General features: G+C 36.4%; 1 protein-coding gene across 1 annotated transcript in view; it reads right to left on the reverse strand.

Annotated features, from left to right (window-relative positions):
• Positions 1–23,108, reverse strand: part of ROCK2 (Rho associated coiled-coil containing protein kinase 2) — an 80,527-nt gene that overhangs the window by 47,932 nt on the left and 9,487 nt on the right. The window contains exons 2-3 of the mRNA XM_081156513.1: positions 2,233–2,314; positions 1,094–1,194 (exon numbers count right to left, since the gene is read on the reverse strand). Coding sequence (XP_081012639.1) covers positions 1,094–1,194; positions 2,233–2,314 — 183 coding nt within the window. The remainder of the gene's footprint in view (positions 1–1,093; positions 1,195–2,232; positions 2,315–23,108) is intronic.

The raw sequence follows: 23,108 nt of genomic DNA on the forward strand, positions 1-23,108 counted from the left end.
GGTTAAATTTCACTTTAGCCAATCATCTTCTTAACTGATGATTTCTGGATGGGGGCTCATCATCTAAAATTATCCTCATACTTCAGTTTTAACTCATTTGCAAAATTATTCAATATTCTACCACTGCCTCCATAAAATTTATTAATAAAATGTTTAATAAGAGAGGAGAGAACCCTAGAACCTGTCCCTGGGGATCTCTGTCCAAGGTACTATTCATGCCTTCATCAGCCTCATTAGAATACAGCTATTAAATTAGTATAAAGCTGCCTACCTGTATACTTATTCATTGACATTTCTCTTTATCATCCTCATGCATGTCAGACTTTTTCAAATCTACTGTAGATATATATTACACCTATTATATTACCCTGATCTATAAGTTCAATAAACATATCAAAGAGAGAGGGAACAAAAGGGAAGAAAAAGACAGTCTGTCATGACTTGTTCCTAGAGAAACCCAGACTGGTACATGGTAATCACCGCTTTTCTCGGTGCTCAGTCAAGAAGAGTAAAACACTGTTCAGCGAAAACAGAAATGGACTCCATACTTCAACTATAAGTACACAAACAGAGAAGTTTCATACACAGGTGATGGAAACAGGAATATTATTATAGTTCTTCATTTAATACTACAAATGAAATATTTACTGCAAACATTTACAATATTTCTAGTTGGTACCACTCTGACCTGTAAAGATAAATTTCAGTTATTCAAGTGTATATGTTGGGTTTCTCATATATCTGAATAAACCTCAGTTAATTAATCAGAGATGTTATTAATCTGATACTAAATAAAACACAGTAGTTCTGGTGGAATATTCACTATGCAGATCATGTGTGAAGCCAAGCTGGCCTTCTTCTAAATCTCATTGTTTCAAAGCTAGTAAGAGATGCGGTGTTTATAGCACAATTGCCTCCTTTTATAGATGAGCACACTGAGGCTCTCTGAGATGGAATGACTTGACCAACCTCAGAAAGCTAACTCTGGCATGGCCAGGCAAAGAAATTAGATCTACTCCAGGGCTATTGATAATGTTTCACAAAATGATGTCATCAAAAAATAGTAATAAGAACAATACAAATATTTTCTTACCAACTGGACTTCACCAAAAGCACCTCTTCCAATAACTTTTACAACATCATAGTCTTCTGCCTTCATCTGTAGACCTCTGATTTTTTTCACAATTTTCTCATCTACAATAAAAAGACCACCATGTTTATAATATTAATCATCACATTTATAAATAATATTTTTAAATAATCACCATATTTGTAAACAAATTTTTATTTCAAGAAACTGGGCTTAGTTTTCAGCTAAATCTGTCAAGTTTTTAAAGATTGCTATTTAAAAATATAAGATACACATTAACTTTACATCAAAGAACCAAAATGCTATGGTTTATTAACACAAAAAAACAAACACTGCTGACTACCAAAAAGTAGCAGTTAAGCCATTCTGTTTCTGACTCTGTTGCTTGGCAAGTTAGATGACAGCTGAAACAGTGATGACCCAAGCAATCCTGAGTGCATTCTAAGTCATGGAAGAAAGCTACTATAAAATTACTTGCAGGGCTAATCTTAGTAATGAATTTTTGGAAGCCTACTTCTTTAGTAATCACATATTGTAGATATGGTAACTATAGACAAAATTGCTGAATTAGGAAAACAATCCCATCTCTGACAATTCCAAATTAAAGAGCTTACTGTGTTGAAATAAAGTGCATATTAGTTATTTTAAAATTTTCTTATTCTTAGAATTCACCTTCGTTTACACCTTCATGGCAACATCAATACTGACAAATATTAAGAGTTACCATATATATGGCAATAATTGTTATTACATTATCTTTTGCTAACTAGACTGAAATGTCTACATTTATACAAACATAAAGCTCATTAAGTAGTCCGGATAATGTAAAGGCAAGTCTTAAGAGTTGGTAATATTCATTTAAAACTTCTCTTGGAAGTGCCATAAATAATCTGTCCTGAAGCCACTAGTCTTAATAACTTACACGAAATCTTGTACTTTACCTACTTTGTATGCTACAATTGGTTCTGCAGTTTTTCTTTGAAAAATAAAGAATATTAGTATTTAAATAAATCAAGCGGCAAGCTAAAAACTACTTAAGTTTAGTAAGTTAATAAGTTTATGGATTTTAATACTATTAACCAAACATAAAAGTCTCATTAAAGTATAGTTATAGGATCAAACATGAAGTTTAACATACTTACATCTGTTTAAGAAATTATCTATATTCTTGTTTTTCCTCAAAGCAGGAAAATCCAAATCAAGGACCAAGGAATTTAAGCCATCCTATTTAACAAAAAATAAAAAAAAAGGAAAAAGAAAGTTGTTACAATTCCCAAGCATTCAAAAAAAAAGGCCTTTCATTTTATCATAGATTGTTCACGCTGAATAAATGTCAATCCACTTTCATATGAAACTGCCCAGTGGCTCAATATCCAACACCTTTAACTGACCTTCTGTCAGAAAGTATCAGGATTGATCCTATCATGGTTTCCTTTGTTCTCTTAGCTAACAGAAACAAGTCATTTAAAAATATGTATCCACTATTATTTTTGTTGGTTAGATGACTTTTCTCTCTTCAAATGCCCAGTAAAATTTCACCAAGATTTTGACTTTTAGAAATACACTCAGACTAAGGAAGTTGCCGTTCACTCAACAATCATTAATTTTGTGCCTAGTGCAAAGAATAGAAAATCCAAAAATAAGTAAGACACTAACTATCCTTACCTTCAGAGAACTCAGCCTCAAAACTAAATTTCCCATAAAAACATGAAAACGGGATGATGCACTGTTCAGATTTCTATTTTCTTCTTAAAGTTTTCTGTATTTTCCAGACTTTCTACAAGAATGCATTAAATTTATAATCAAAATAGGAAAAAGTACATACATATAACTTGGTAGGGGTGAAAAAAAACTAAGAAACAAGTTACTCAGTGAATATGCTTGTGTAGGAAACCATGTTTCTAAAACACTATCATATATATTGTCCCATCCCCAAGTAACTCTGAGGAGGGCAGAATAAAATATATTCATTTTAAAAAATAAACAAACTAAGGCTTATATTAAGTGACTGAGACTTGCCCAAGGTCATGCTATTAGGAAATGACTAGCAGGATACTACCTAAATCTTAGAGACCCAATATAACTTAACTCATCCCCCTACTCTCAATGACCAGACTCACATCAACAGGAGCTTGGAAGGGTAAAGAAGGAAGCTGGAGGATTGCAGAAAACAAATCAGCAATAAAGAGACCTTTTGGGGATCTGGGTAGAGGGAAAATTACATGCAAAACTTAGAAAGGTAACTTGGGGTTTTAAGTTACTAATTCTAGAAGAACTGCACATACTATATTTTACCATTCATTTATACTTCACATTTGAAATTTTCATTCTTTAAAAAATGTCAATACTTTATGAAAACATTAATAACAGACACCAGAGGTGCTCAGAGTAACTATAAACATTTCAATTGCAATTAAAATGATTTACACACAGAAAACAATCTAGATTTTCCTTAACTGAAAAAGAATTCATTAAAAATAATAAATATCCAACTTCCAGTCAAGTTGAGACTGTTAAATTCACTTTGAGACTACCCCACCCTCCAATGCCCACAATTCCCACTCCAGGACAGCTGAACTGGGGTTTTTTTCCAGTCTCACCTGAGGATATTTTTTCCATTGCTTTTCAGAGAGAGTGGAAGGGGGGAGGGAGGGAGGGAGGGAGGGAGGGAGGGAGGGAGGGAGGGAGGGAGGGAGGGAGGGAGGGAGGGAGACAATGTGAGACAGGCATATCGACTGGTTGCCTCCTGCACTCGCCCTGAACAGGGCCTGGAGGTGGGGATCCAGCTTGCAACTGAGGTACATACGTACGTGCCCTGGGCCAAAATTGAACCTAGGACCCTTCAGTCCACAGGCTGACGCTCTAACACTGAGCGAAACCCACCAGGGCTGAACTGCTTTTCAAAGATTCCAGCATTTTATCATACTAGGATACTTTTAAGTAACAAAATATCAATATATCTTTACTGATATAATTTTGATGTTGTAAAAAGTTTAAAACGTAAAATCTGAATCACTTATATTTTTAGATATATCCATATTTATACTCTGTATTCAATTTTCAAATCAAAGAAAGGTGTTTTCACGTGGAAAGCATTCTTCTATGCCTCCATTAACCTCCAAAAGAAGAAAAAATTTAAATTGGTAAGGCATAAGCTTCTATTATTGCAAGAATATTAACAAAATTACATTGCCTCAGTTTTTGTAATTACAATAATATAGTTCACCAGCATCTTTTTCTTAAGCCAAGTGGTTCAGCATCAATATTCTAAGTGCACTGGTGGCAAGGTCTGTTTATACTGTGCTCCATCAGAGAGGCACTCCAGGGAAGACTGGATTACTTAAAAGGAAGTAAGGGCATCTAAGAACAGAATAACCTATACTTTATTGACTTTTTGGAGCTGACAGGAGTGAAAAAGAGAAAGAAACAACTTTTACTGCAAAGTCTATTTAGTAACTAAGGATGCTGAAGATGATGATGACCAACACCATTAAGTGGGGGAGAAGCCATGTTGAAAACAGAACTATTCCAGCTTTTTTTTTTTTTAATTTTGAAAGTAAACTAAACAGACAAAGCTTTGTTTACTGGTGCTTTGTTTACAGAAGGTAAACAACTTGGTTACATTTCTGCTCAAAGACAAAAAACAGTTCTCCAAACCCATTTCCAGTCAATTGTTCAGTTAATTAAACCAAGAGAACCTTCTCTTTCATTTTATAACTAGAAGTCTGCCCACATGGTTTCCACCCACCAAGAACCTAAATATAGAAAATCCTTTTTCCACAAGTTGTGAAGTTAAAGTTCCGTTTTATCTCCAAAGAGTCCCTAAAATAAGATCAATCACTCAATAAATGTTGGTCATTATTATTTCCATTATTTTCAGTGTTACCTAAATACAAACTTGGCATTCAAGGATTAAGTCATTCAAGAGATGTAGAGTTTAAAGGTGTTTTAAATTTGGCTTTAACATCTAAACCTATCAGCACATCTTTGATACGAACAGATAGAACCAAAGAACGTTTCCTCACTGTGTTCCATAAAGAAATCTATTTTACTTTTAAAATTTTCATTCTCAACATCTGTATCACAGGGCTAGTCTGACAACTAATCAAGTATTGTTAGGAAGCCAAATGAAACAAAGGTAAATCTGAAAAGTACTAGTCACTACCTCCTTCTGTTATAAATGTACTTTACTGTAATCAATCTTAAAAACTCTTTTCAATCTTACTACAATTTTATATAGCTTGAAATTTTATTTCAGCCAATTAAAATCTTAGAGATTGCATACAACATGTAAGCATTTCGAGCAACACTATTTACAGTAGCAAAAATTCAAAGCAACCTAAAAATCTTGAACAAAAAAACTTATATAAATTTTACTAAAAGCTTGTTAGAGCTATATGAAGCAATCATTTAAAATGATGGTTATAGTACAGAGTAGGGATTATAGTCAATAATACTTTAATAACTATGTGTGGTGCCAGCTGGATACTAGACTTGCCAGGGGGATCACTTTGTAAATTATAGAAATGTCTAACCACTATGCTGTATACCTGAAACTAATATAAAATAATATTGAATGTCAACTGGAATTTAAAAATCTAAAAGTAAAATTTAAAAAAATAATAAATTTTAAAAGTGATGGTTAAAAAGACTATAATATAACATCAATGTCAAAAAAAAAGTACATTATATAAAATTGAATGTATGGTAATTCTACTCAAAGGAAGTATGCATATAAAAATTTTTAAATGAAAACACAGCAAAGTGAATACAGTAATTGTGATAGTATGGTGGAGTTATATGGTTTTATTCTTTTATTTTCCTAAATTCTAACATTTTTGCAGTGCCATTTTGTAACGCATAATAAAATAGAGTAAAACCTAAGTGGACAAGATCTAAGGTATTAGAGAACACACCTTAATAAATTCATACTTAAAAAATACTCATGTAGTATAGCTCTCCATATTTCTACTGAAACATATCCTATTTTAAATTCCTATAAAGATCACAATAAAGATTCAAGTTCTGGGCAGAAGCAACATTTATTTGAATTCCACAGAACTTTGGGAAAAGGAGGGGGGAGAACATAAGACTTGTAGGAGGCAGAGGAGTGATATCTAATATTGTGGAACTCTCACTCCTGTGGTCTCCTTAACCTTATCATTTCCAATAACTGCAACACCTCCATAATCCCAATTTTAAACATCCTAGTCATTGCTCACCATCCTCTCATCTTTCCAGCTCCCTCTCACTAATACCTCCCACTCCAACAACCTTTTGACTCATCAGGGGCCTTCAATCCAGACCCGATCATTTCCCACTATCCTTCACCTTCCCCACTACTGTTTTACTCTTTATATACTTAAAGTCCAGTCCATCATCATAATCACTGCCCTGCACTTACCCTCTTGTTCTTCTCATTTAATCATACTCTCCTGGAAAATTATGTCATTGGTTAATCCAATTCTCTTTCTAGGTCTGACTTAGGAGAAGCACACAACCATGCTCAAGCGGCCCTTTGCTGAGTGGCAACCCTGGCCTACTTCCCGGGGCCATTTTCTCTCCCAGCCTCCTCCTGGATGATTCCAAATTTTTTCCCCTCAAACTTCAAAAATCTCCTCTCCTAATGTCATTCTCAGCTACAGTCCTGGTATATCTCATTACGAGCTTACACAAGCTCTTATCACCAAGTAGTCTATACTCCTGCATCTGTACCCACATAGTCTTTCTTTCCTGCTGTTACAGTATAGTCCTAACCATAGAGCCAATCTCTCCACCTATGCCCTAATCTCCCATCCCCTCTCACCTACTAAAAGACAACACTACAATCCTCTGGTCCCCCTACCATAGCCATCCCATCATCTCCCCTCTCTCTCTCTCTGATTACTGCCATTGGCATTTCTCTTGCCCTTAAAAAAATAAAATCCCTTGACTCCACTTCCCATACAGCTTTCATCTCATTTCTCCCCTTTTCTTTACAGGGAAATTCCTTGAAAGAGGCACCTATACTATCTGCTTTTAGCTTTTCTGCTCCTACTCTCTTTAGAACTCACTCCAGTTGCCCCCCATCCCACCACGTCCACAAACAAATTATCTGAACTGTTCTTCTCAAGCCTATCACACTGCTAACCCAATTATCATTTCTGGTTCCACATTTTACTTGACCTATAAACATCTTTGAACAATCAATCCTTTACTATCTATTTCTTGAAAATCTTTCCTCATTTGACTATGATGGCAATGCATTCTCATGGTTTTCTATGCATGTCTCTGGCTGCCCTTTCTCAGTCTTCTTTGCTGGTTTTCTCCTCAGTCCTTGGGCTCTCATCTTGTCTCTAAGTGCTAACAGCTTCCATATTTATTATCTCTATCCCAGATACCTAAAATAATGAATTCTAGACCCCTATCTTCACTTGCCTATGTGCTACCCAGTTTATCTGGATGTCTAATAAATATCTCAAATGATGATGTCCAAAACTGTACCTACCCATTTCCACTGCAACCACTTCACCATTCAGTCCCACATCTCAGCAAATGGCAATTTCATCCTGCCAAATACTCAGGCCAACATCTCTGGTGTCAACCTTGACTTCTCTCTCTCTCTCTCTCTCAAGAACCTAAATCCAAACACCTACAAACCCTGCAAGCATTACCTTCAAAATAAATTCAGAATTCCACCAGTTTTCACTACTCCCACTGCCACCACTCTAGTTCAAGACTTCATCATTTTACTTGAATTATGGCAAAAGCCTACTATCATGTCTCCCTACCTGCAGCTTTGCCCTCTCCTTTACCCTTCAGATTATTTTCAATGCAACAGAGATGATCCCATCACTCCTCTGTTCAAAACCTCTAATGGCTTCCACTTCATTGAGAGTAAAGTACAAATATCCAGCTATAACCTATGAGGCTCTTTATGATCAGCCCTTAACCCACTTAACACCTCGCTGCCCGGCTATCTAGAGCCAGAACTCACCCATGCAGCCAGGTACTTTGGTCAGCAAGGTGTTTAAACTTAGTTAAATTAATGTAAGTGCAGACTCAAGTTATCTCATGGCTGGTCAGCAATGTTCAGACACGAAAACACGTGTATACTGGTGACCGGTCAGCAAGGTGTTTAATTAACTCTCAAACCTCACCCCTTATTACTTTATTTCTCATTCATTCTGCTCCAGCCACACTGGCCTTCCAAATGTTTTAAAAATCACAACAGGGGTCCTGCGCAAGGAGTAAGAGGAATGGGGTATGGAGTAGGAAGGTAGCAGCCTTCACAAGTACTGAGCAGCACCACAGTACTATGGGGTGGGGAGCTGGCTACATACGGAGAAACTGAGCAAATTAGTAACTATATGATAACAGATACCAGCTCTTACTATTGGGAGAAGTATAAATATGGTGTGGGGGGGGGGGGTGCCTAGAATGAACACATGGCGTTGGCCTGAAATTGGAGGTATCAGTGTAAATTTATGGTTTTCAATATGTAAAGACAGATATATAGATGTATATGCCTGTGTGGATCTTAGGTGCAAAGACACTCCAATAGAAATGAACCCACCTAGCACCCAGACTGTGATTCTGAAATACTACTCTCCACCAAAAGAAATTAGGGTTCCTTGGGGAAACGGCTGATTCCAGAACTAGAACAGGAAAATTATGACTCTGTATCATCTTGTGCCGAAAATAAGGAGGTGCACGGGTGTAAAATGACACAGAACTACACATATGCATTGCATCCATGCCAGTGTCCTGATTTTGGTGATGTACTATAGTTGTGTAAGACATAAGCACTAGGGGACTGGGTTAAGGGTGCACGGGACCTCCTGTATTATTTTTGCAACTTCCTATGAACTTACAATTATTTCAAGATAAACGTTTTTTTAAAAAGTAAAGAAGTACAAAATGACTGATGGAAACATGACAAAAGAACGTACAAGCCAGCTTGAAAGCGCTCCAGGTGGGAAATCTGGGACAATCTGAGTATTAAAATAAATGATGATAGTAATGGAGTATAACCCACTGATAAAACAAGAATTCCTGATATAAAATGATATGAATGAATTTGTTAATTAACTCTCTTCCTTACAGTAAAATGCTAACTAATAAATGTAGAATGAATACTTGAATCAGAATATCACCATCAGCCAACCATCATGGTAAAAATTAATTTAGTTGAAAAACGCTAGTGGATGCTAAAACTAGTGGGTAAAAGTGGGAATAGAAACACGATTTTACATAGTCGCAAAGTAGCCCCACAAAATACTTATTAATGACAAAGGGAGAGGAGGAGTAATAGAAACCTAGTAGACATCATCTCCAGTCAAGTAATCAAAGTTAACACTTCCTAATGAAATGAACTGTATGCCACCAAATGGGATTCATTAACAACACAGCCCCTCTGTGAAACTGTACCCAAAACACACATCTTGGGTCTAATCATCAGGCAGCATTAGGCAAACCCAAACTGAGGGATACTCTACAAAATGAGTGGTATGTAATCTTCAAAACTAAGAACAGCATGAAAATCAAGGAAGACCGAGGAACTGTTTCAAATCTAAGGAGATTCAAGACAGGTGAGAGCTGGATGCCATGCACGGCCCTGGATTAGAACCTTTTGGCCTGAGCATTACTGTTCAGGAAATTAACCAAACCTGAGTGAGGTCTCTAAGCAAAGTGTATACAGAAGTTTTAAAAACTTTTCTGTAAATCTGAAATTGTTTCCAATAAAAAGTTGGATTTTGTTTATTTTTAAATCACACCAAGGTATATTCCTGACTCACGGCTTTTAGATGTGCTACTTCCTTCTGTCTGAAATGCTCATATCCATGTATCTGTATGGCTAACTCTACCATTCCCCCGAGTTTTTATTTAAAAGTCACCTTTTAGAGTCGTATCTTTCTGTTTTACTTTTTCTCTCCTTACCATAAATCATTATCTTAGATACAATTAAGTTAATTATTTATTATTTTCCAGCTCCCCATTAAAATGTAAACTGATGGCAGGGAATTTTTATCTGTTTTGTTCACTGCTATGTTCCCAGGGCCTAATCCAGGGCTGAAACCAGGGTTTGGCATGTGGTAGTTGCTAAATAAATATTTACTAAATGACAATGTACACAAAGTCCTTGGAACACAAAGGACTTAAGATACAATTACAAAATAAGTTCACTTTCCAATCACAGCAAGGGAATACTGAAACAGGTAAAAAGAACACTGTTAATCTGATAGCTCTGGGACATCCGGCCAACAAATATGTCTCTAGCATAAATGAATGAGCTAATGTTCCTGGCTCTAAGGAGCTTAGTGAGCAAACCTATTTCCACCAGAAAGCAAAGCTGTAATGCTGCAGCCAGCTAATATAGCGAGAAAATATCTATCAACAGCATGTGAGAAGTACAATAGAAACAATCCAAATGCTGACAAACAAGAATTAACGTATCAGACTTGACTGAAAAACACTGATATATAGAGAAAGCAAATTTTCTCCAGGAAAAAGAATGACAATAAACTCATATTCAAATAAAGTGAGTCGACCACGGGACATATATAATCGAGGTCTCATATTTTACTACCCCATTTCCTTGGAAAACTGGCAAGACTATAAAAGCTAACCACAATTAGCTTACAGTATTAAAAACATACTAAATAGGTCATATTTAAGAAAAAAGTATAACTCAAAAGTATGCAAAATGATCTTATGATTTCTACACATGAAGTGACCAGGCAGTAGCATCTCATTTTATAAATGCTTTTTTCTCCTGTGCCACCAAATAATACAATTGGCTTTCCTTTTTGTAACCAAAAGGACAACATTATCTTAAAAGAAATTCCTATAAATATATCTGAATCTAACCCAATGCTTCTGAAAATGAAACACCCGCAAAAAAAACTGTGTGCGTCTACATGTAAGTATATTATACATATGTGTTCATAAACATGGATTGATTATCATTAATTGAGCTATACACATGACCCCCCATCCATCTGACAACCTAACTGGTTGCTTGGTAGTGAATGAAATCCAAATTTATAAATCAAACTCTAATTTCCAACAGAAATAGTATTACAAATTAGGATTCTAAACCTGAAAACCTATTTCAGTCACCTTCCTCACCAACCATGCCCCCATCACAAAAATTAAAGAGTATAAAACATAAAAATGTAGTTTAACATTCCTAAGTATGAAACCAATCATTTAATATAAAAGCTATGTCAAAATTTTTTCTTTGAGGGATTTTATGAATGAGCTGCACTAATTATGCAAAAAAGAAGTCAAATGAGGATGGCCTGAAAATACTTTCTTTTCCTGGTAAATCTCCCTGTAAATAGGTTTTGGCAGGATTATTTTTCTCCTGTTAATTTAGTCCACATTATGGTAATCTGGTCCCAAAATTTGGTGAAATTTTTTTTAATCCTCACCTAAGGATATTTTTCCCATTGATTTTTAGAGAGAGTGGAAGGGGGGGAGAGAGAAACATCGATGTGACAGAGACACATCGACTGGCTGCCTCCCAAAAGTGTCCCAACGTGGGGAGGGCGGGAGATGGGCCTGCAACCCAGGTACGTGTCCTTGACCAGGAATCAAACCCTCAATCCTCCAATGCGCAGGCCGAATTTTTTTTTTAAGGAAAGTAGCCTGTCGGTATTTGTGTTACCTAATGTTACCACTGACTGCAACCTTTAGGAAATCCTAAACATGTGTTTGGCCATTAAAAGAAAGTCTTATTTGCAATTAAAAAATAAATAAAAGATTAAAGTTGGAGTTGGGGATCACAAGTCAAGCAGATGTCAGTGGGAGATTCCTGTACTTCCTATGCTTGGTCATATAGTTCAGACTTCATAAAAGATACTGCCTATTTTATTATGATATATGCAATACTGAGAGAATTCTGAGGATACAACAGTCACTGACTCTTAATAAAAATTATGAATTTAAAAGGCAAATAACTGGATTATGAAAATGTCATATTGCAAGCATGGTCACCACAAAATATTCCATTTTATAATTATCCTTGAGAATATAAAATATTTTATATATCCTAGTATGCTCAACATTACAACATATTATAAATCCAAAAATATTAAGTTCTGTTGAAGGAAGAATCATAGGTTGTATATAACAGACACTTAGTGATTACAACCTGGTACCTTCTTCAGGTTACAATCTGATTGGCTGCATTTCAGATACTCAGTAGATGTTCTATTTCTGTGCTGTCCAATATGGTAGCCCCTAGCCACATGTGACTATTGAGCACTTGAAATAAGGCTAGTGCAGCTGAAGAACTAAACTTATTTTATTGTAATTATTTTAATTAACTTAGCCATGTGTAGCTAACAGCTACCATACTGGGCAGAGGCATATTTTGATACATTCTAAGACAGCTCTCTTTAAAAACACTACTGAATACAGCTACCCTCAACTGGTAGCAGTCAAACTTAAAAAGTTGGAAAAGCAGGTTAAGTACTGTAAAAGCAGAAGAGGAAAACTCACAACATATACTCAATATCGAAGGTTGGTGAGAGGGAGGCAATGGGTAGGTTTTAAAGCTCAAAAAAATTCAGAATTTATACAGCATCTGTATATATAATATTACCAGTTTTAAACAATTTCCTTGTTAAATTTACATCCATACATTGTCAAGTACTAAAGAAAAAAAGCATGCTAGATTTATAAAATAATAAAAGTAGCCCTGAGAAATTCTACAGCGTAGTGAACATGTGACCAGCTGGGAATGGCAAATTCTTCCATAGTATTTAATTTCCTGTACTCCAAAAAACAGAAAGACTCAACAAACTAAAAGGTTACACAAACAAGGACTTATTCTCAATGGTTCTGGCATCTGTCTCTTCCACCAGTAAATTTCTCTTTTAGGTATGCAATCAGCCCTCATTTCACTTGAGACAACAGGTAAAACAGGTTCTAAAATGCCCAGACTTTAAAATTATTTTGCCATAACAAATTATAAAAATTAAGTTTCTTTAAAAAGTAAATGTTTTATGTGATCATGTACTTTAAGTAATTCTTGGCATTCTTATGCTCCTAGGATGTGATGTTTGTCCTGTGACTGCTATTATGTCACTACAGAACAATAAGAGTAGGCTAAAACAAAATAGTAAGAGAATGACAACCAAAAATATATAAAAATTTGGAGGGGGGGAATGAAGAGAGACATCTGTAATACTTTCAACAATAAAGATTAAATTTAAAAAAATTTTCTCAATGAATTAAGAGATATAGAATTGACTAAAAGAATCGAGCTGTTTTCCTCAGATCCTAAGTACAACAATTTAAAAATCATCACACCTAAAACTAAATCTTCAATTGAAGAAGGACACTAGCATAGCCGAGGCCTCCGGCATACCTCTCATCCATGGTCAGGGACTATGGTGGTTTTCCACTTTGTAGATTAGGAGAAGCTTAACTTCTCACTCTTCTTCAACAAGCAAACAAAAATAAGTGCCCTGAAACAATTTAGTCACTTGTGCAGCATCCCCTAAGTAAAGGGATTAATTTACCAACCAGAAGGTGTCCCAGGAATAAAGATTCAAAACAAAGGCATCAGAAAAGTCATGGCTTAGTGAGAAAAGCATGAGATTTGGACTCAGAAAGATCTGAAAAGGAATACGAACTCTACTACTACCACCAGCTGGCATAACTCCTTAACCTCCACAGGATCAGTAAACAGAGAGAATACTATGACTCTGCAGGATTGCTGTAAAAAAGACAAGGAGCCCTGGCCAGTGGGTCAGTTGGTTGGAGAGCCATCCCCGTACACCAAAACTTCGCAGGTTCAATTCCTGGTCAGGCACATACCTAGACTGCAGGTTCAATCCCCAGTTGGGATGCATATGGGAGGCAACCAATTGACGTTTCTCATATTGATGTTTTTCTCTCTCTCCTCTCCTTCTTCCTCTTGCTCTCGCTCTAAAAATCAAAAAGGCAAGGAGGAATTAAAATGTCTGTAAAACATGCCTGGCTGGCATGGCTCAGCAGTTGAGCACCAACCTAGGATCCAGGAGATCGCGGTTCATTTCCCTGTCAGGGCACATGCCCAGGTTGCGGCCTTGATCCCCAGCAGGGGGGCATGCAGGAGGCAACAGATCAATGACTCTCTATCATCACTGATGTTTCTCTCCCTCTCCCTCTCTGAAATCAATAAAAACATATAAAAAAAAAAGTCTGTAAAACAGAAGTCATATACATAAAAAAAACTCTAATGAAGGGTAACTATGAATTTTTAAAAGCTATTAAAAAACGCAAACAAATTGCCTTTGCTACACATTTCTAAACATTTCCTTGGCAATAGTAAAGAAAGGATGGTAATTTTAAAATATCTTAGTTTGAATTAGGTTCAGCTGCAAGAAACAAAATGTCCCTCATATGTCTGTTTAAAACAGTTAAGATATGGATACAGTAGCACCAATGATCATCAGGGACCCAGACTCCTCAGCTCTGTTACCATCAACCTGAATGCACTACTTTCACCTCGTGATGCAGGACAGCTAGTACCAACACCAGCCATTAAAAAGAAATGACAAGAAACTGGAACCCTGTACACTGTTGGTGGAACTGTAAAATGGTGCAGCCACTGTGGAAAACTGTATGATGGTTCCTCAAAAACCTGAAAATAGGATCCAGCAATTCCACTTCTTGGTATACTGATAAGAATTGAAAGCAGGGTCTCTAAGAGATGTTTGTAATACTGTGTTTATAGCAGCACTATTTACAATAGTGAAAAGGTAGAAACCCACATGTCCATCTACAAATGAATAGATAATGTAGCATATGCATACAATGGAATATTATTCAGCCTTGAAAAAGAAAATTCTAATGTTAGAATTTTGAGAGCACTATGCTAAGTGAAATAAGTCAGTCACACAAAGACAAATACTGTAGATCCCACTTACATAAGGTACCTAAAACAGTCAGATTCAGAGACAAAAAGTAGAAGGGTGGTTGCCACAGGGAGGAGGAAATGGGGAGCTGTTTTTTAATGGGATTGGAGTTTCAGTTTTGCAAGATGGAAGAGCTCTGGATCTTGGGCGCAAGACAATGTGAATATGCTTAATCCTCCTGAACTGAACATTTGGTTACGACGATAAATTGTGTTATGTGGTTTTTACACAATAATAAATAAACCTAGCATTTGTTCAAGGCTTATAATACCTACGTGCTTTAGATTTCCTCATTTAAACTTAACTTTATAAAGGAAGCATTATCATTAACTCCCATTCTACTGAGAGGTAACTGATAGGTTCAAAGGTTAAGTAATTTATAAGGTGATACAAGATAAGAAATAAACCCAGCCCGGCCAGGTGTGGCTCAGCGGTTGAGCATCGACCTGGGATCCAGGCGATCGGGGTTCGATTGCCGGTCAGGGCACATGCCCGGTTGCGGGCTTGATCAATGACTCTCTCATCATTGATGTTTCTATCTCTGTCTTTCCTTCTCCTTTCCTCTCTCTGAAATCAATAAAGATATATTTAAAAAAAAAAAAAAAGAAACCCAAATATGACTCCAGAGCCCAAGTCTTTAGACACTGTTATATTACCTTTGTTAAATGGTTACTTTTATGAAGGAAGGATTAATTTTAAAATGTTCATCATAAATATAGGGGGATGCCCGGCAGGCCGTGGCTCAGAGGTTGAGCGTTGACCTAGGACCCAGGCGATCGGGGTTCGATTCCCGGTCAGGGCACATGCCCAGGTTGCGGGCTGCAGCTGATCAATGACTCTCTCACCACTGATGTTTCTATCTCTCTCTCCCTCTCCTTTCCTCTCTCTGAAATCAATAAAGATATATTTAAAAATAAAAAATAAATAAATATGGGGGGAGGATTCCTGACTAAAGCAATTATGTGTTTTAATAATACAGCATGATACTTAAGATTCTATATACAATGGAAGAATTCCATGTTTATATTCCAAACAATATTAAGTATTTTACTATATGTTGATTGTTATGCAACAATACCTATCAGCAACATTGTAAATTTTCTACATAAAGATCACTATTTTTGGTGGTCCTATAAAATTTTACAAATACATACATATACAAGGGTACGACTAGATCTTTTGATTTGTTTTAATCCAATGTCAATGATTTTTAAGAACTTTCAACAGTCCTTTCTTCAATTTCTTCATTAGTTTTCTAAATAATTACACAGTACCAATTATTTTTAAATGCAAAAGAATTGTTACACATTTATTCTCAATAGACAGTTTTACTCAAATGCCCTAATACAATATGATAAAAATGACACTGGTTAAAAAAAAAAAAATTTCCATTCAAAAAGGTTAAAATATGTCCTCTCTTTTATTTAGAAAAAAAAAAAAATCTGCTTTGTGAGTTTTTAAGTTTTCCTTACTGAAAACACATGTTATCTTGGAAGAAAAAAAGACTTTAACCAAAACTTCACAGAACAAAAGCCTGTGGCCTGGGTAAGAGCTTATTTTCCACTCAGAGATATGGCCATTCCAAAGGCCTACACAAAGTTCCACAGAACCAAGTAAGGCAAAGGAAGCAGACCCTCCCTGTTCCCCACAGTCCTTTACAACCCTACTGTGTGAGACGCAGAGTAGCCTAACCAAAGAAACTGAGACTACACTGCAGAATCCCAGCTCCGCCACTTAGAAGCAGCGTGACCATAATCGTTATTTAACCCCTCTTTCCTTCAATTTCCTTATCAGGACTGTCAAGAAAATAATAGTATTTCATAGAGCTGTAGGAAGAACCAAATGAGTTAATACATATTAAACTGCCAGAAACAGTAGGTACATATTTGCTGCTATTATCGTAATTGCCTTCATCACTATCATCGTCAAAACAAGTCCCACTTTTCCTTCTTAATGCTTTTCTACTTCCAAAGCCCAGTGACTGCTACCTTTTCTTAATTCACAATGTTCACTGCTGCTCAAACAGCAAGATACTATTTTATATTATTGTATTTATTGCTCTTTAATTCATCGTTTAACTTTCCATTTGATAACAAGCTATTTCTTCTCAAATAAACTATAACTTCTTAAAAGTAGCTGGATTATGTCTCAACCATTATATGTGGTAGAAAGTAAAACAACCAAAAAACAATGCTTACTTTATCATTACGGCTGATTTAATCATTATGGGATACCACAGCTGTGCAGAGCTCCTTTCCCCTTTCTGAGTTAGACATTCTGTTTCCTCTCTGGCTTAGTCAATGGTCCGTGAACAGTATCTACACTAACACTAGTGGGTTTTAAAGATACCATAATTTCTTAATCATCACTTCAGTCCTTAATTTTGCTATTCAAACATAAATAAAAGATCGAAGCTTCCATCATCTCCTTTATTTTAAAAGACATCATTACCATTTTCATTTGTATCCCAGCCAGATCTATAAGAGATTTGAGGATATTTCAATTTAAGCGCTTACCTTAGCTACCTTAGCTGCCCTGCAGTCTGACCGCAAACCAGGGTGAGAGAAAGCAACAGCAGTTGGGAGCTAATGACGCTCATCACCAGCAGTGACAAAAAAGTCAGTGCCAAGAAAGAGGGAAAACAAGACAGATAAAAGTCCAGAATTCAGATTGCAGCTTCATTATCTTAAAATTTATTAATTTGCAGAATTCCACACATATCCATATTCAAAAGTTCCACGCAAACCCTTAAAAGCCTTAAATCAATAGCAATCATTAGATAACTGACTGTTCTTGAATTGCCTATCATACTACAGACCTCCAGTAAGTGCACATCATACAGGTTAAACACTCTCTCCGCTGTGGACATTTAAAAAACAAAACAAACAAAAAACAAAAACAAACAAAAAACTACTCTCTTTGAGATCAACATGAACCTAAGGGCAATTTTAGAATAAGTTGAATAATCACTGATTTTTAAAATATTCTGAAATTTGAAGTCCTCTTAATGTTAAAACACTTAATATAATCACCTAAGATATCCCATCTACACTGTCCAAAAATAACACCTATCAATGTCTTTTTCTTTTCTTTTTTGGTTAACCCTCACCTGAGGATATTTTTTCCATTGATTTGTTTTGTTTCAGAGAGGCTTTTGAACAAGTTTAGCAAGATGAGAAAGAATCAGAATTAAGGGAAAGATTAAAGAAACAGACAAAGCACAGTTGGAGAACCAGCCTGAGACAGAAGTATGGGCATCTCATCCGCTGAAACAGAAGGAAAGGGAAGAACAAACGGTACAGAGGAGATAAACTGGTGAGTCAAGTAACAGGAAACAAGGGATCTCTTTTTGATGGCTTCTATTTTCTCATAAAGTAGGAATGTCATCTGTGGAGAATACTTGGTTTCTTTAGTTTAAAGAAAGGAAAAAATGTTTAAAATAGCCCCAACAGAAAATGAAAGAATTGTTCTGCCGCCCTGACAGCTCGAGCAGAAACTGGTGACTGAATTCAAAGCATCACTAATCTGGGTAGTTGTGTGATTTCTCTCCATTAGTGCTCAACAAACACCTTTTATGTAGGCCAAAGAGACAAACTGATCCAAAATCTAGGTTTTGCCAGATGCATCTGATAGAAATTCAACAGGGCAAGGAAACTAATAAATCAGCAAGAGGTAAGAAGCATTTGGTGGAGAGAGGTGTCAAGAACTGCATATCTCAAAAGCATCAATGAACAGTTAGTAAAAGAAAAAAAGAATAGTGTCAGGAGCAGAATGTTTAATAATTTCAAAGGTAAAGCTGATTTCAGGTGAGACCCAGAGTAACTTCATGGAAGTGCATGAATTAAGTGAAGATGAAGACCACCATAGATGAGGAAACTGTGAGGCTAAGGGTCCTGGAACTCTGGAACATAAACACTAAATCCACCTGGAATGGTGGCACAGCCTTGAATGGAAAGAAACACCGTGAGCGAGAAGCCCACCTCTTCAATGAGCAAGAGATGTGCACTCCAACTACGTGAGACTCAACAGGAAGGTTTTGTAGGCACCGTGGTGCAAAGTAAGAAGGAAAGCCCCTCCTACCCTTTCCTACACTGAGATATGTAGAGAGTAAAAGAAGGTACAAGTCCCACTAGAGAGAGGGCTTTACCTCAGGAGAAAGACAGGTGTTATTCACACAAAGATAAAGTAACACTCAGTAAGGAGTTTGAAGGTGCAGGTAATTATGTTAACCCTAGAACAAGGGTGAGATGTTTGAAAAGGGGGGAAGAATAAGCAGGGGAACAAGAGGAAGATGAGCTGTGTATTAGGGGCTTGTATCCCAGGCAGGAAAAAGCAACAGTGAAATGAGATTTGGTGAGATCCCTTCATGGGAAGGTGGCTACTGGAGAGGTTTCAAGAGTTCTCTGGAAGAAAAGACATCAGCCCTCTCAGGAGTCAGCCAGTGCTTGGAGTAACTGCAATTAGAAAAGTCTTTCTATTATGTGAGAAGACTCATACCTCTTTGGAAGGAGCCAAATGAAGTCTGGATTAATTGTGCTGGCTTAAGTCTGCATAAGGCCATCAGGCAAAAGCCTCATTTGTTGGGCCTAGTTGGTAAGAAATGAAAAATGGTCATCCTCTATCTCAAATTGTAGAAATCAACATTTGTCCTTGACCATAAGTGACCACAGTTTGGAGCTTTGCATATTTCACAACAACTAGTCGGGTGTGGTAAAGCAATAAAAACACCTCATATCCAAATAAGACATTCCTCCTTTGCAAAATGAAAGGGTAGAACTAGAGCTACTACCATTAAGTTAAGAGCCAACCCTCCCCCCACCCCAAAAGGAGGAGGCAACAAGCCTTACATATAGACACCCAGTTGCAAATGAGGCTAACCATTTGATAAAGCTTCCTAAACCCATACTAAATGATACAGGCACTGTGCTAGATACTGGAAAGAGAAAGAAAAACGACTACTACACGACATGAGATGATGGGTATTAACTAAACTTATTGTGGTAATCATTTTGCAATACATGTAAGTCATTATGCTGTATACCTTAAACTTATACAATGCTACAATCCATTATATCTCAATAAAACGGAAAGAAAAATAATATTTAAAGAACTATGCCCCTTTACACTAAAAACTAGGGTTTTAGTCCCCATATTGCCAATAAACTGAGATGTAAAAGTTAAAAAAAAAAAATACTACATGTTCACAACCCTAGAGGACCTCCTAATCTAGTATATAAGTAAATAATCATAATACAGTATAATTATAATTGCTTATAACAGAGATATAAAGTGGTATGTGAGCAAACAAGAGGAAGAAAGTCACTGCCTAGGATTGGGGGAAACAGGAATTAGAGAAGACCTCAAAGAGAAAATAAATTTAAGGTAGATCTTAAAGGAGAATTAAAACCCAGGAATGACTGCTCAATCTCATTAGTAATCAAATATTAAAATGCATATAAAAACAAAGGGATATAGTGGCTTTTTTTTCACCTATCAGATTGGCAAATAATGTAAAAAGCTGATGATACTCAGCCTGGCAAAGATATGAGAGTATGCATATCACATCACCATTGGGAGAGTTCAATTTGCTAGTCTTTAAAAAGGACAAAATGAGATTATTATGGAATTTTAAATTTGCACACACTTTAACAATTCCATTTCTAAAAATCTACAAAAATATCCACATATATGCTCATAAATATTTACAATGATGTTCACTCCAGCAATGTTTATAACAGAAGAAAACAACCTAAATGTCTATCAATATTGTTACAGTAAAATAAATTATGGCAAATCCAGTTAATGGAACACTCCACAGCCCTTAAAAAGAATTAGCTGAAGTATAAGTTCTGACTGGACAACCTCCAAAATAAATTTAAAAAGCAAATACAGAACAATAGATATGGTATATTTGCATTTTGGTATTAATGAAACAACCCTACAAATATTAGTGAGTTTTTTATATGCAATGAAAATGGATATACCATTATGTTGTTATACGCAGAGAAAAGGCAAAGTGAACACTAACATGTTACAAAGTAGTTGTCTTCAAAGACTGACATAGAGAGAGGGCTAAGAAGAGAACTTGTATATTATATACACTTCTGTAATTTTTCATTTTTTAAATAGGCATGTATTACTTTTGTAACTTAAAACATGAAGTTTGTTTTGTTTGTTTTTGTAAGCCGACAAAGCAGAGGAGAGGGATCATTCCAGGTAGAGACAAAAGCAAAGAGTATAAAACTACATGGTATTCAGTAATCAGCAAAAGCATGTGTGCCTCTATCCCTGGTCCTGCTCACTCTCTCTTCACATCCCTGAAGAAGCCTCCATGCCCCAAAGCCCATCACCCTAGAGCCACAAGCCCCACCCAGACTTTGCCCTGCTATTCTCTCCTGATCCGAAGGGCCTTCCAAAATCCCATCCCTTCCTTCACTTCTAATGGAGGAGACAGAGAGATAGGCACCTAAGCACAGACAAACCACAAGAGAGAAAGCAGCCTGCTGAAGTCTCTATTCTAAGAAAAACCACAGAAACATATTTTTTTAAAGTAGAAGTGGATAAATTCACTTCCTAATTCATAAATGCCACAACAGGGACCGTGTGCAATGTATCGCCCCAACAGCGGGCTTCTCCCCACATTCATTTTCATTATACCTGGACACTAACCCAGTTTTCCTAGCCAACAGAAGTACAAATTCTAATCCCCTGAGGTTGTTAAATGGTTGACAATAGACTTAAGCAAAACCTAGCTGTTACCAAATCCTAAACTCTAAAATCAGCTTTGAGACGACATGAACCAAGAATCTTAAAGTTACTGTTTACTACAATGGCGATCAATGCAGAAGGATCCTATCATATACGAACTACTGCGCTATTTGTATATCTTTTTCTACATAGTAAATTACAATTACCCTGGTATGCCTAACGACCAAAATCTGTATCACAGGTTAAGACAGCACAACATATGCAGTGTGCATCTTCCAAACTATTCTTCAGAGTAGTTCCAAAACTTACCTTTTTTAAAAAATACACACATATCTTTATTGATTCCAGAGAGAGGAAGGGAGAAGGAGAGAGAGAGAGAGAAACATCAATGATGAGAGAGTCATTGACCAGCTGCCTCCTGCACGCCCCCTACTGGGGATTGAGCCCGCAACCCCGGCATGTGCCCTGACCGGGAATCGAACCTTGATCGCCTGGGTCCTAGGTCGATGCTCAACTGCTGAGCCACCCCGGCCGGGACAAAACTTACCTTTTGTACTAAATGTAGCACAAAAGCTGCTTAATTCAACCACAGATAAGAATAGTTGATACAACCCAAATGCTCCTTCAAACCTTATATGAAGCATGATTAACGTTTTTACAAATCAACAATGCAAAGGTTTAAAAATTCTATCCTGACTTTTCCTTATACTTAGATATCAGGATTGCTGAATTTTTATATTACATAAGAACATCAGACTCTGTTTTGATCTTCAATATCATAATTACTCAAAAAGAATAAAATAGCTGGGAACAGTGACATTTGGAATGTAACAGAATAATCAAAAAACTGAATATAAGCAAATATTCACCCAATGCGATTAATTACCCTCAGTGAATTAAAAAATAAAAATGCCAACTAATTTTCATTCATTGATTTTACCCTTTAGAGAACCTAGTATGTGCCAAGTAATGTGTTACCTCTTTGGGGGGGAAACAGGTTAACCTCAGAAGACTGATTCTGTATGCTGAAGACCTTTTCGAAGACACTTACAGGCATAGACAACATATGCTGTTTCACAAGCAGTTCCTCCACAGTCTGTGAAAAAGCTCACGTTTGGTGCAGTTGACAGAACACTAGCACATAGTTTCTTACTGGATTTAAATCCATACCTTCAGGCAGACACATATAGTCTTATAAAACATCACTTGCAGCCAAAAAAAATAATACATCTAACTAATTAATACCAGTCTTAGCTCTTCTGAGAACTAAGCCAGTGTTCTTTCCATTATACTACTCTGCTTCTTTTAAAAATACACTTGAAAGTAATCAAGTCATTTCCCTTCATTTGTATCCATCTTTACTATCCTAGAGCCCCCAAAAAAATTCTTAAGAAAAAAAATTAACTTGTATTTTCATA

Source organism: Miniopterus schreibersii (genome assembly GCF_964146895.1).
Source record: "Miniopterus schreibersii genome assembly, chromosome: 13".
Lineage (NCBI taxonomy): Eukaryota > Metazoa > Chordata > Mammalia > Chiroptera > Miniopteridae > Miniopterus > Miniopterus schreibersii.